This window comes from Limulus polyphemus, unplaced genomic scaffold (genome assembly GCF_000517525.1).
Source record: "Limulus polyphemus unplaced genomic scaffold, Limulus_polyphemus-2.1.2 Scaffold2023, whole genome shotgun sequence".
Lineage (NCBI taxonomy): Eukaryota > Metazoa > Arthropoda > Merostomata > Xiphosura > Limulidae > Limulus > Limulus polyphemus.
Genome location: NW_013667633.1, coordinates 23,106 through 38,447, shown reverse-complemented (window position 1 = coordinate 38,447; position 15,342 = coordinate 23,106). Strand labels below are relative to the sequence as shown.

Sequence of the window (15,342 nt, the reverse complement as noted above, 5' to 3'; positions counted from 1 at the left end):
GCAGCTAGTCATCACCGCCAACTCTTGGGCTACTTTTTTACCAACAAATAGTGGGATTTACCATCACATTATAATGCCCCATGGCTGAAAAGGCAAGCATTTTTAGTGGGATGAGGATTCGACCCACGACCCTCAGATTGCGAGTCAAGCACCCTAACCACATGGGCAGGGGAGAAGTTAAACAGATACTTACTTAAACTAAAACAACAGAGCATATTTCACAAAATTTATCAAGAAATTAAACCAATAGGTTCACATGCTCAGATTTTATATGAACAATTAAAAATGTACAATGAAAATTCTCTGATAAGATTCATTGTATCAGATATTGGCTGTTGCAATAAAAAGCTGTCCAGGTATATAACTAACAATCAAAAGGAATACATTAAAACAAAGTTAGTTTAAAGGATAGTCTTGAGTTTTTAGAGAAAATAACAAGCTTGAACTTTAGTAAAGATGTATATATAATATGGTCAAACTGAATGTTGAATCTTCATTTACTAAATGAAACTTAACATTTGCTTGGATGTGCTCTATAATGACAAATATAACTAACACATATTTAGAACTTTTTAAGAATTTAATGGAAATGGCAAAAGAGTAATCACACTATTTTCAACAAAGAAATATTTCAGCTGAAGGTTGGTTCAAGTATAGTACCTACAATGGCAAATATTTTCATGTCACTATGAGAATAAATTTCCAAAACATGGATGACATTATTATAATTTTTACAGAAACTGGAATATGCATCATCATTTTTTAAGTTATCTTAATGAAAAGCATAAAAACATTAAATTTTTCAAGGAATATCAACAAGAATCTATGCTGCCTTTCTGAAATACAATCATATAAAATAAGATCAAAGATGACTTTGAGGTTGGTATTTAGCACAGGCCTATATTTTTCTGCTCTGTATATTAACTGGGACAGTTTGAATTTCATTTTAATAATATTTAAAGAAAATTTAATCAAAATTTTAATCTATTTACAAGAAATAGATAATATTAAGACAAATCTAAAGAAATACTATTGCAATTACAAGACTTTAGAATATTTAAAAGGAGTTTATGTTTAGTGTTTCAACCCTTAAACAATAGAAGTGGACAACATCATCCCAAAAAAAGAAATATTTATCACTTTGCTCTTTATGGATTTGCATGGATTAAAAATAATGCAGCAGCAGCTAAAAAAATTAATTAGAAAAGTGGATATCCAAACATAAAAATGATGTGCACATTCAAGCCTTCAAACAAATTTCAGGACTACTTTGTTTTCAAAGATAAAATTCTTACATTTGTGCAATTAAACATGATGTACCAGTACAGAAGATTATACATCATATCTATAGTTCGATGTCTTCAAGAGCATTAAAACAACAAAAACAAAGACAGATACAGCATAATCTATAACACTATTACAGAATGTGAAAACAGAAGTACAAACAACTACTAATAAACAAGTTGAAACCAAAACCATTGGTGGGACAAAAGTTTTTTTGAAGTGGGTGGCAGTCAAGAAACTAAAACATAAATATATTTATGTTCTAAAATCATTTAAAAAATAATGATCCTACAATGTTTCTGAACCAATAAAACAAACACAACAGAAAAGAGCACTACTAGACTTTATTGAAATATATTGTAAGTGTAACTTCCCCCTCCAACAGTTCCTCATTGGTTCCATAAGATTATTTGGTTACTCAGATGTGCTGAAAGTCTGGAAACCGTTGCTTTAATGAACTAAGTTACTATATCTCAAGTTCTGTAAATCTCAGTTTATACTTTACAGGTCATTAGGCAAGTTCAGTAAATCTCAGTTTATACTTTACAGGTCATTAGGCAAGTTCTGTAAATCTCAGTTTATACTTTACAGGTCATTAGGCAAGTTCTGTAAATCTCAGTTTATACTTTACAGGTCATTAGGCAAGTTCTGTAAGTTTATGATCATTATTTAAATGATACCAGTTTTTTTATTCCATTGTTTGATGTGTCTTAATTATCATAAAATTTAAAATAAAATCAACGAATCTAACTTAACGACAGCTGCAAAATATGCAAAGGGTTATCCTGAACTATATGGTAAAAATTGGTTACACTAATTTAACTACGAAAACTGTTTAAATACTAATAAAATACTTTTTGACAAATTATAGAAACTTTTATCATATATGCATGTATGAAACATACAACACGCACATCAGATTACAAACCACATATGAAGGAACTATACAAAATAACTGTATATCAACATATTATAGGTTATTTTACAATTGTAATCTTGCCTATTTCTGCTGATATTTACAGTCTTCTTGTACTACTGGCACATTTCTTATTTAATGCTCTTGCTTTACAACTTAGTATATGTTAAGAATGTTCTGTTCTTTTTTTTTTGGCTTAAAACTCAATAATAAAATAAATTTATGATTTGTATATTGATCTCTTACATCAAAAAATGAAACTATCACTTTTTCTCTTGTATTCTTACTCAATTTTTATTCCGATGAATTTATGTATTGCCTAGGCACAAAGGTTATATTTGAAACACTGTAAAAGAAAAACATTAAACCTCATCAACTAAAAGATCAATAGTATCCCCATGATTATTTAAAACCTGCGTGTGCTCAGATAAAGCATGACATGAAGACTCAACTTTGTTTTCCAGCTCCTTGATTCGCTTCTCATGTTGAAGAACAGTAGCCTGAAGAGTTTTTATTTCATTTAACAAATCTTCTAAATTCTTTTCCTGTAGTTAAGAAATGTCACATGATTATGGATCTCACAAAAGAGCAACTAAAAGCAACTATCTCATTCAATTTCTTAAAAAAGCGTGGTTTTATTAACTGACTGATTTAATAAAATACACTCTTAATATTCAGCTCAAAAAACATGAAACTACTGACTTTAATAGAAAATGGAAAATTCTGTTTAGCAAAATTTCACACCACCTTTTCTCAAAATACACACTATCAATACAGTATCTCTGACACTGAAACTTTAAATGATTTATCACAAAACCAAATACCATCAGGATACAAAAAGGACACATTTTGTAATTATGCAAGCTTAGAAAATTAACAACCTATTTTTCACATTAAAGAATTAGAGAAATTTCAAAGTAAACGTCTTCAAAACTGAAATGCATTAATTGTTTTAAATACAGTGCAAAACACTAAATATTCTTCCCACTCTGCATCAAACATAAATAAAACAACACTTTTAAGTTTATAAAACTTAAGAAGCTGCTCAAACCAATTTGTCTTAACTCTCTAGATCAAAATGGGTATGTCATGACCTTTTTACAATTACATTTGAAATTTAATTAAACTACTTCTTTATCAATGAATGTCATTACACTTGACATCAAAACATATTTTATAATTCAAATTTTAATAATATGAAAGTTTTAATTTTAACCCTATGTTATTTTCTAAGTTTCCATGGACTCACACACTTACAAGTTATATATTTCTGAGTTAAAATGAAAATTTATAGCATCTGTTCTTCATTCTTTAATGGGTTATATATATATATAACACATTATATATATACCATATACTAAAACCCACATACCCTTCTAGCTTACACTATCTTTAAATATGTGAATTGTTCTCTTTTTTTATCATTATCTATTGGATTATTTATAACCAATATAAAGAAAATATTTTAATTTACTGTTTTCCTTATGAGGTTAGTTCTGCATCCATTTCATAGTTTGTTATTGATGAGAGTATATATAGCTTAGTTAGAATGGCAATTACATCATAGTTTAGGACATTGTTTTTTGTTGTGTGTTAATATTTTGTTTTCTAAACTGCATATTTAAAATAAATAAAGTACTAACAACACCAGGTTAACTTTCATCAAGACTTCGAGAGCAAATAAGTACAAGATCCACATGTAGATACTAAATTTCTTGTATTTTATGTATATTTTTTATTCAATTATAAAAATCTGAAACTTAAGGTACATAAAAAAAATTAAATGATAAAAATACTTGATAGCACAAGCATGTCTCATGAGCACATCTTGCTGTAATTTCATAAATGGATTGAGCCTGTATAGAGTGTTAGAATAAAGATAATAACATAAAATATGGTTTGACTGATATTCATTTACGGGCTGTACACATGAAAATTGAAAACTGTAATATGAAAAAATTTATATTTTTAATCTTAACATAAAAATCACATTGCACTATGACTAGTCAAGAGCATCAGTCATACTCTGACTCCATATATTCATAGATAAGTCTTTATTATTAATTTAAAAATCTGATTTTTTGTGTGTAAAAAAAAAAAGACTTTTAATGTGTACTAAAAGCTTGCCAAATTTCTCGAAGACAGACTTACTATTATAATGTAGTAGTATGTGTAGTTTCATGGTTATGTGGTCATTGTCATGCCTGTATAGAGGATTAAGTTGCACTTCAGTTTATAAATAAAAGTACACAACCATTTAATTTTCAGCAAGTATACTGCTTAAATTATCATGTATCTAACACTATTAAATAATAATAAAAACCTGCTTATTCCTGATTGCACCACTGAGTTAACATAACTTAACTTGGCAAGAACCAACAGGGTTACAAAGTTTCTTAGGTATAACCACACATCACAGAAGACAGTTTCACATTAAACAACTTACAGGTTTAACAGAAGCAGGTTCACATTGAACAACTTACAGGTTTAACAGAAGCAGGTTCACAACTGTCACAAAAGACAGCTTCACAGTAAACAACTTACATGTTTAATAGAAGGAAGTTCATAACTGTCACACAAGACAGTTTCACATTAAACAACTTACAGGTTTAAGAGAAGCAGGTTCACATTACACAACTTACACGTTTAACAGAAGCAGGTATCCATAAGTGTTTTATACTATAACTTTTAATGTGTTTTATGTATCTTCACACAATTTAGCAAACTTTTAGTACACATTACAAATCTTTTGTACACAAAAAATCCGATTTTTTCATTAAGTGCTTTTACTAAAAATATGTCCATGAACAATGGAGTCAGAGATTTGATTTCTTTCAGTGCAAAGTGATTTTTAATTTAATACTAAAAATACTTTTTTCATCTGAAAATTTTCAAATTTCATTTATGTAACCTCTAAAACCTCCTAAATAAATATGAAATGTTTTGTTTTTTTTTCGTTAAAACTTTATTATTTTCTCTACCATAACTTTATACGGACTCTTTCGACTTGACCGACCTTGTAAGAACCATAAAAAAATTCTAAATATATCTAAATTACCCTTTTTTCTTTATAGAAAACTACAATCGTTTTATTGCCCTTTGAAACAAGTCTAACTAATAATCCCACCACATGAGTTGTAAATCACTCAGCGAACACACAGCTCACATTTTTTTATTGAATGACTTAACATACAAACTACTCACGTGCACACTTCATGAAGAATTTTTATTATTTCATTTTCATTATCTGACCTAATCTAACCTAACAAGTTTTTAATTTTTACATTTTAGTTACTTTTATAATAATTAATAAATAATATACACAAAAAAAACAAGAAATATAGTACTTACCTTTGACCTCTGGTTATTTTCCTATTAGTTCCCAATGAAATTTAAGCCTACTTTATTATATTAAAGGTACTAGTTCACTAAATTTTATTTACTTAAATAATGCACCTAAGAACACAGAATAATAGCATGCACAAAACAAACAATGTTCTATGATTATCATAATTTAACTGGCTTTCTGAATATGGCATAAGAGCTTCTCAATCTGAACACTGCAAAAGAAACTTTCAAAATTAAGACAAAATAGACAATACTCTGAACTGATATTAATGTAATATATTATGTCATTTGTTAGATTAGAACTCTGCCTTTTTATTGGTTATAAATAATATAGCATAAAACAACAGAGAATTATTGGCAATTTGTGAGAGAAGATGTGACAAGTGGGTCTGACTTTCTAGTTTATGATACCATAATCAAACAAGATTGAAAGCTATAAAAATTAGACTTTGCCTTAGTAATATCTATATTATAATAAGTAATTTACATTAAATGCCATACTTCAGAGAGAGAGAGAGAGTAGTAAATAAATTAGAGAAGGGAAAAGATATAGAGAACAAAAATCACAATTTTCATACTGGGGGATACTGAGGATTTTTTTAAATTTATTTATAAAATTAAGAACTTAAAACTTATATAATATTAAAATTTTATTTATTATGCTAAGTTTATTTGTATACATTGATAATAAAGTAGTTTAATTAAACTTTAAATGTAACACAAAGGTCGTGACATGCGCACTTTGACCTACCTATTTACATATTTAAGAGAAGCAAGTTCCCAATTTTTCACAAAAGACAGCTTTACATTAAACACTTTACAAGTTTAACAAAAGTACGTTAACAGTTGTCACAAAAGACAGTTTTTTACATTGAACACTTTACAGGTTTATCAGAAGCAGGTTGACAGTTATCACAAAAGACAGCTTTTTACATTAAACACTTTACAGGTTTAACAGAAGCAGGTTCACAGTTATCACAAATAACAGTTTGATATTAAACACAAGTTTAACAGAAGTAGGTTAACAGTTGTCACAAAAGACAGTTTTTTACATTGAACACTTTACAGGTTTATCAGAAGCAGGTTCACAGTTATCAAAAAAGACAGCTTTTTACATTAAACACTTTACAGGTTTAACAGAAGCAGGTTCACAGTTATCACAAATAACAGTTTGATATTAAACACAAGTTTAACAGAAGTAGGTTAACAGTTGTCATAAAATACAGCTTTACATTAACACTTAAAATATGGGCTCGGTCAACTTGACTGACCACGTGACCTTTTTGTACTCGTTTAAAGTCTTTATAGATTTAATACTTATAACTCTCAATATAGTGGGTATATCTTCATGAACTTTGGTAGTCTTTCAGATATAAAAACTCATATTTCTTAGTGAAGTATTTTTCAATAAAATAAAATAAAGATTTGTCCATAACTATATTGAGTATTTTTTCAATAGTCTGTGTGCAAAGTAATTTTCATGTTAAAATTCAAAATACTTTTCCTCATCTCAAAAATCTCAAATTTCCTTTGTGTAATCCCTAAAACCTCTTAAATGCATTTCAAACATTTTTTTTTCAGTAAAACTTTATAGTTTATCTGTTATTTTCTCTACTCTATCTCAAAACGGGATCAGTCATTTCGACCAACCTTGTAACCACCAAAAAAAAATCGAAATAAACCTAAATTACCCTTTTTTTCTTTCTAGAATGACTTCAAATTGTAACATGAAACTACATTCGTTTTTCCTACGTAGCTCTAAGTTCGTAACATTATACATCTATTTATAATTAAATTTTATTACTTTATTGCCCTTTGAACCATGTAACTACTATTCACACCATTATAAGTTGTAAATCACTTGGGGAACATGCAGCTCACCTTACGCTATCAAATTACATTACCCACGAGCTGCTCGCATGTGTGCCTCATGAACCATTTTAATTATATTATTATTACATATTTTACCTAATCAAGTCTTAAAATAACTTAAAAAGATCTGTATTTTTAGATTTTAGTTACTTTTACAATAATAAATAAAGAATAAATATGAAAAACAAGAAATAAAGTACTTAACTTATCTTCTCTTTTTCTTGCTATTGGGTTTCGAAGATAGTTAACCATAATTATTTATACTATTGATAGTAATGCACTTAATATTTCTTATTTAATTAAATAATGCACCAAACAATATAGACTATTAACATGCAAAAAATAGACAAATTCACTTACTTCTCAAAATTTTCATTACTTTCTAACTATGCGACAAGAGCCGTTACAAATTCACCCAAGCTAGTCGTTAACTTCCCATGGGAAAGAATCTTGTACTGTGAGTGAAATTGACGATATTCTATTCAGAATATGACGTTAAAGAATATGTCATTTGATAGATGAAAATCTTGACTTTCTATTGGTTATAGGTAATATATATATAATGAAACGTAAATTGAAGACTATAATAATTATGGTTTGTCTGAGCAATAAAGATTTTATAAAAAGTAATTTATGTTTAATTTCTTACATTTTTAAGGGGTGATGGATAAAATAAGGATGATGACATGCTAAGACAAAATGTGTCATGTGGGTCACACTAGTGGAAATTCAGGATTTTTTTAAATATTCCCTTGTAGAATTAAGAACATAAAACTTGTATACTATTAAAATATTGATTATTAGCTAAGATTTTATGCTATTGTAATTGGTATAACGTAAATAAAAAGTAGTATAATAAAATTTTGAATGTAAAACACTAAAACCTTGTGTCATTCACCGTAAAGGATACCTGGGGAAAGAAGGTTAAACACTTTACAGGTTTAACAGAAACAGGTTAACAGTTGTCACAAAAGACAGCATTACATTAAACACTTTACAGATTTAACAGAAATTTGTTCACAGTTGTCACAAAAGCCAGCTTTACATTAAACACTTTACAGGTTTAAGAGAAGCAGATTAACAGTTGTCACAAAAGACAGCTTTACATTAGACACTTTACAGGTTTAACAGAAATAGGTTAACAGTTGTCACAAAAGATAGCTTTACATTAGACACTTTACAGGCTTAACAGAAATACATTCACAGTTGTCACAAAAGACAATTTTACATTAAACACAAGTTTAACAGAAATACCTGTTTGTACCTGATGATGGCAAAACCTTGTCGAAACGTTGTACATTTGCTGTTACGTTAAACTTATATCAAAGTTTTTATTCATTACCCATTCAAGCTGTCTCCAACCATTAACAGAAATAGGTTCACAGCTGTCACAAAAGACAGCTTTACATTAAACACCTTATAGGTTTAACAGAAGCACGTTAACAGTTGTCACAAAATACTACTTGACATTAAACAACTTACAGGTTGAATAGAAGCAGGCTCACTTGATGGCTCACACTTCTTAGATACCATTTTATCAAGAATATTGGACTTTTTTGTTACCTTCAACTCTTGTTTTTGGGTAGGAACATAACCATCTTTCAGGTAGACCTAAAGTACATCATAACAATAAAGGATAATTGCATATTTATGTTGACCCAGAATCACAAATAGTAAGATCTTTCGTTATGTTTTTGAAGTTAAAAAAGTCAGAGTTAAAATTAAATAAAAAACCTTTGATTATTTAGCTAGTTCAAAAAACAACGGTAATCTAGGTATAAAAAAGCCACCTAATGATGAGACTTTAAATATGCATTTTTGTTCTATTAAAGAATTTTGTTGTTCAAAAAGTGACATAACCATTAAAAAAATTACCTCATAATTAAGGGAATGATATTTCAACTGAATATTTATAAAAAACGAAATCATCAGAAATACTTCTTTATGCACCAATACATAATAAAGACTTCATATGTTTTTACCACATCCATCCATTTTTAGTTCTTGTTCAATATATTAAATTTTGAATGACTGTTTTTAACCTGTAAAGAACTATTTAAATTATAAACACAAAATAATTAATCACCATGCAAAAATATTATTGATTATTTACCTTATATATTTTATAAATTACATCTCAACAGTGAGCCCTTGTACTGAGAAATACAGTTTTTTGAATCACCCAACACAGTCAGCTTACTTTAATATTTCATGTTAAAATCAGCTCAACAATAATGGCTACATTTTCTGACCAGCCTAGATGTGATGATACAGCCAACTCACCAGTAATGGTTCTGCATCCTTTCCTTCAGCCCATTCTTCAGCAGAGATGGCTGGCATGTCAGCCAAAGTTAGCGGATATAGATCATCCTGAAACCTATCAGACTATGAAAAAAAAAAGAAAAAAAAGGTTAGGACTAATTACAATTACACAGGCCTGCAAATATAAACTTCATAAAACTTGTTTTGGTTTTAATAATGGATTTTCCATAATTAAGCTATGCAGATTTTCAAAATAATATTGATTTTTTTCAATCACGTAAGGATTTTTTACAAATCGGGAAGAAAAAAAACTCTTACTTAAATCAAATTATTATTTTGTTTACCACAATGAAAATTTTTTATTATTATATTTGTTAACAAAAATACAAACTGAAGAAAAGGGAAGAACATTGATGTCAAATGAATATGCATTCCTTTTTTTTTGGGAAATCTAAGTCATTTAGTCTCAAAACTATGTGTTGTGGTCTTTCTTATATGTATTGCGTCTGGAGTATCTCGTTTCAATGACCAACAGAAATTAGCCATCATGCTGATGTTCCACCTTTGCTGGTACCTCCTCTCCATTTCCCTGACATCTTGATGCAACCTTTCCCTTTGTTCTTCACCGATGGCACAGAGATTTTCAGGGAAGTAGTCAATATGCAACTGTAAGAAATGAACTTTCAAGCCCATATTACAACCAAACTCTTTTAATTTATTGAGCATGTTATTGACAATATTTTCATAATTTGGGTCCTTGTTGTTTCCTAACAATTTGTCAATAACATCTTCAAAGGCAATCCACCTTCTTTCTCAACTTTCCTCATTGTACTTTCGAACCGTTCACCCGAAGTTAATTTCCTAATCTGAGGCCCAACAAAAATCCCTTCTTTAAGTTTTGCTTCTGAAAGAGATGGGAATTGCCCACATAGATACTTGAAACAGTTGCCATCTTTGACTAAGGCCTTTACAAGCTGCTTCATCAATCCCAATTTTATGTGAAGTGGAGGTTACAGGACTTTCTTTGTGTCAACCAAATGTTCAAGTTCAGTGTTTTTCAACCCTGGTATCAGGCTGACTCTGCATAGCCATTGCTTCTTAATACAACAACTTTACCACAAATATAACAAAATATGTTTGGGACATTTACACAACCTCTTGTTGCCATAGTGATGAATAAATAATATTGAAAAGAAAAAAATAATGTCAAAGTGCACACACAAACAAAACTATCCAGAAATTACATGTCATGCGGGCTGTTAACCATTTATATGCTAGAGGTGTGTTTCTCATGGATTCTAGAATGATCGATAAGACTCTCATGTCACGATTGGTCTAGAGAAATCTATAGCCAGTTGTTGTCAACATTTTAAGCATGACAAAATGTGACCCTATTTCAATGAAAATGATTCACTCGTGTAAAAGTATACACGACATTTTGTGAAAAAAGCTGTACATGATGGAGAAAAATTAATATCATTTTTGGATTCAGCATACTGGAATTACTGCAGAACATGTAAAAATATCAAGACAATAAAACCACTGCAGGGCTGTGTTATGCCATCTACACTCTAGTTCTAGAAGTATCCTGAAGTTCTAACTGACACCAGATTGAATAACCTGATACACTGAAAGCATTTTCAATATTCAAGTAAACATTCTAAAATGAGCTTTACAGCTCAAAAAAGAAGTGTTCATTTGTAAAAAAAAGGTTTATGTTAAAAGTGGCTACAACTTGATAAAATGCAAATTATGTACTCAAACACATCCCTGAATATCTCTTAAAAAACGACAATTTCTCTTATTAGTCAGCTCAGTTTAAAGATTCATTTTTAAGTGGTGGTCTAAAAACAGTCACTGCATTAAAAAGAGTAAAAAGATAACTAATATATATATTCATTTAAAATCTTCTGCCCAACTTTCTGATTAAATGTACTGTTACAGTGCTCTATTATGCCTAGGGTACAAATAAGCACCAGAACAATATGACAGCAAATATTAATAAAATATGATTTGTTTTTAAATCAACTTAAATAAATTTAAAATGGATTTAAACATAAACAAAACATAGCCCAAAACAGAAAAATATTGAAAATTAGTTGAAATAATCATTTAAAAGTTGAACTTGAATATAGCAGATACAGCGTGATTGACATATTATTACACTCTTCTTTATTTTTGTTAGTTCTTATAATGCTAAAAGGTGATGAACAGGCAAACTTATTTCCAGTTGATTGATGTTAAATAATTAGAGGAGAGAATAATGAAGTTAAAAAAAGTTTACATTGGAAATATTAAATGTTTAGGGAAAGATTCTCAAAAACTGATGTTGACAGAATTTGTTTACAAAACACGAAAAAAAAAAAAAAGCATACTGATCAACTCGGAAGTGTATCCCACAGAAACATAACAGAAAAAGCTAGAATACTGCAGTTTCTAGTTAGAAGATCAATAAGAGAAAAACACTGTAAAAGCAAGCTAGTGAAATGATAATCATAATGATGAATTTCTTTTTTTTTAATCATTTGATCCAAAACAAGTATTAATAAACCTCATTCAAAAGAAAGTTTAAAATCTCAAGATTTCAGTTATAATTTGAATTTGGAGAAAATCTGTAGGGATACATCACAATTTTCAAAAATTTTATGTTGCATATTTTCTCTGAGTACAACCAAGAATACCCAGACTGGAAAGAATTAAGTAAGCAAAGTTTATAGTGTTCTTGTAGCATTTGTTCACAATAAGCGTGAACAGGTTTACAGTGTAGCATTAGCTCCACTACTTAAGGTTCAAAGTGTTTTTGAAGCTTCATTGGTGAAATTCAAGTAAGATTTTGGAGTTCACATAAAGTATGTACATACTTTATATTATGGTAACAAAACTGAGGAAAAACAAAAAGACAATTGCACATTTCACAAATATTTCATATATTACTACCATGCTTTTTTCTGACAATAACTTTATTGCCATGTTATTGTTAAATATTTGTGAAATGTACAACTGTCTTTGTTTTCCTCAATTCTATAATTATGGAGTTTTACTAAGTTCTAGTATTAATTATATGTAACTTGGTATTTAACATAACTTAGGGTACATCTTCAATCAGTGTTTTCTTTTAACTTTTATCATAGTTTAATTTATAAAGGGGACCCACACACACCAACACTGACAATAGCTCCTCTGCCTATTAGTCATCTTCAGCTCTTGTCAGTCACACACATTGGTATAGTAGAGTATTGCTTAATTATAACATAAGTGTGAAAGTGTCATTAAATGTCTGTTCTTTATGTAAACCTCTGTCTTGTTTCTTTCTTTACAACCTTTCAGTTACAATTGGTTTAGAAATATATATACCCAATCCAGAAATCTGAAAACCTCCTGTTGTTAGCTGGCCTAACTACTCTGCTCTGCTGGTTATCCAAGAGAATCACAGGACGCAACAGGTTGGCACACCTATCACTATTTTTTGTATATTATTTATTTATCTTTACTTTATTTCATTATTTATTACTACTATTATTATGATGCATAATGTTTATTTTCACTTAGTTCCCAAATTAAATAAGAGTGGGATTGCACTTTTAATATAAAAATGTGGAGATCATGACTGCTAGTTGTTGCTCAACACTGAAGTAACAAGGAAAACAAATTCAAGCCCAGCCTGGCATTAACAGTTGCATTAATTAAGCAAATTAATCCAACATAGCTATTATATTCTCAAAATAACAAAGAATTATTTTCAAATTTTGTAAGAAAATAAGAAGGATATTAATACTACAATCAATAAGAACAAAAGCTACAAAGGCTTCACAAAGTAAACCAGGTCGTAAGAGTAGGAACCTATTGACTTACTCAGGCATATCATGACTAAAATTTGAAGTTTTTATGTATATCTGTATTTGAGTTAGTTACTATCACAACCACAAAAACCATACATACATACAAACTTGTGACCATAGCCCTACTTATGCTTCTTGTCTTTGTAATATAATGTCACAATAGTTTTTTAAAGTAGTGAAGTTAATTATTTTGCTTAAAAGTAATTAGGTTGTTGTTCCATTTTATCTAACAGTTAATGGATAGGCCTATTAAATTTACTAACTAATGTAATTCCTTGACACTACAGAGTAGGCCTAGTATTTACAATCTGCTTGATGCTATAGCAAAAGGGCAAACAAACATAATCTTAATTTAGCAAATTTAATAAACTGATACATACAAAAATATTTACAAACTATTCTTCTCACCTGAATTAAAAACAATAACAAATTAACAAAACATACTTATCCATTCAGTGAAATATTTATTAAACTGGTTCTTTCAAAGCATATCAATTAATTAATCTAAAATTAGCTAACCTTTCTTGGTACGGTAAATGATAGTACTTCACAAAAGCCACTGGAAAGTAGACGAAAAAACCTGAAATACAAATTTACATAGTTATGAAAAAAAACACAAAGCAAAAATAAAACTAAAAAAAAATAATAATGGACAGAAAATCTTGTTACAAAAATATGAGGATGATAGCTATGTGTGCTTTGTGCTCTGCTAGTTCAAGTGTAGTGGTGCTTAATGTTAAATGAGCATTTATGAATTTTCATAATCTTACATTTCATCATTTCAAAATAATCTGATAAAATTACAGTAAGCCTAATGCCCTACAAAAACTTTCCCAAAATATATACTTTAAATTTAGCATGTTATCAAGCTGTGCTTTCCAGATAAGTAAGGGTTTAACACAATTAAAAAACAACTAAAAATGTTAAAAACTTTGTCTTATCTTTCAACATATCTTCCCATTTCCAATAGTTAGTATTAACTTGTTTAATTAAAGTTTTATAGCATGTAAACAAATTAAATGTAAAAAATTATGATATAATTACAATAGAGTATTTCCTGCTGTATCAGAAATAAAAGGCCATAAATTAACTCTGGGGAACACTGTCAACATTGAAATTTCAACTTCTTTGCATGTTGCAATCTATATAATTCTAAAAATTTACATATGAGAATATTATTTCTAACTTTTTTGCTTTTAAAGAATAAAACTGATTGAAAGACAGCAAGCTACTATAGTGACATCAAGTTAACATCGGAATCTGACGTTATCACAGCCCCAGCCAGCATTAGTAAGTCTAATTTTATTTTTTAGTGCAAGAGTAAAATTTCAACTTGTGAATTTATTATTATTATAAAACTTTACAGACATTTCAATAGTTGAAATTCTTTTTCCAGTATATTCTTTGTCCATCATTTCAAGCAGTTATTCTTTATAACTCATTTAAAAAGTGATAAGTGAAACACAATTTTGTAAAAAATCAGTTTTGACTCAAAAGTCTGTAGGCTGATAAAATTTCTGGCACTTACTAAGACTTTTGCACATCCTAACAAGATTGTAAATAAAAAGAAAACATCTTTAATATTCCAAATTATTGGATTTAAGTTGGTGTAACATACATTATACACAACAATTAAATGTTTAAAAAATATGAGAAATATACTTTCATAATTTCTCTCAAAATAAAATTGAAATTGAATTCCTCTTCAAGAAAGCGCTGTTTTATTTTCTATATGAACTGATTAAAGATGGCGATCTATGTAGGAAGTTTTTCTTCAAATTAGTTTCAAACAATAGAGTTAGATATAAACAGTATGTGTCT

General features: G+C 28.9%; 1 protein-coding gene across 1 annotated transcript in view; it reads right to left on the bottom strand.

The window, feature by feature from the left end:
* Window positions 1-43: 43 nt before the first annotated feature.
* Window positions 44-15,342, bottom strand: part of LOC106465700 (coronin-1C-like) — a 36,399-nt gene continuing 21,100 nt past the window's right edge. The window contains exons 8-11 of the mRNA XM_013925938.2: window positions 14,041-14,101; window positions 9,704-9,805; window positions 8,903-9,031; window positions 44-2,745 (exon numbers count right to left, since the gene is read on the bottom strand). Coding sequence (XP_013781392.1) covers window positions 2,563-2,745; window positions 8,903-9,031; window positions 9,704-9,805; window positions 14,041-14,101 — 475 coding nt within the window. The 3' untranslated portion in view covers window positions 44-2,562. The remainder of the gene's footprint in view (window positions 2,746-8,902; window positions 9,032-9,703; window positions 9,806-14,040; window positions 14,102-15,342) is intronic.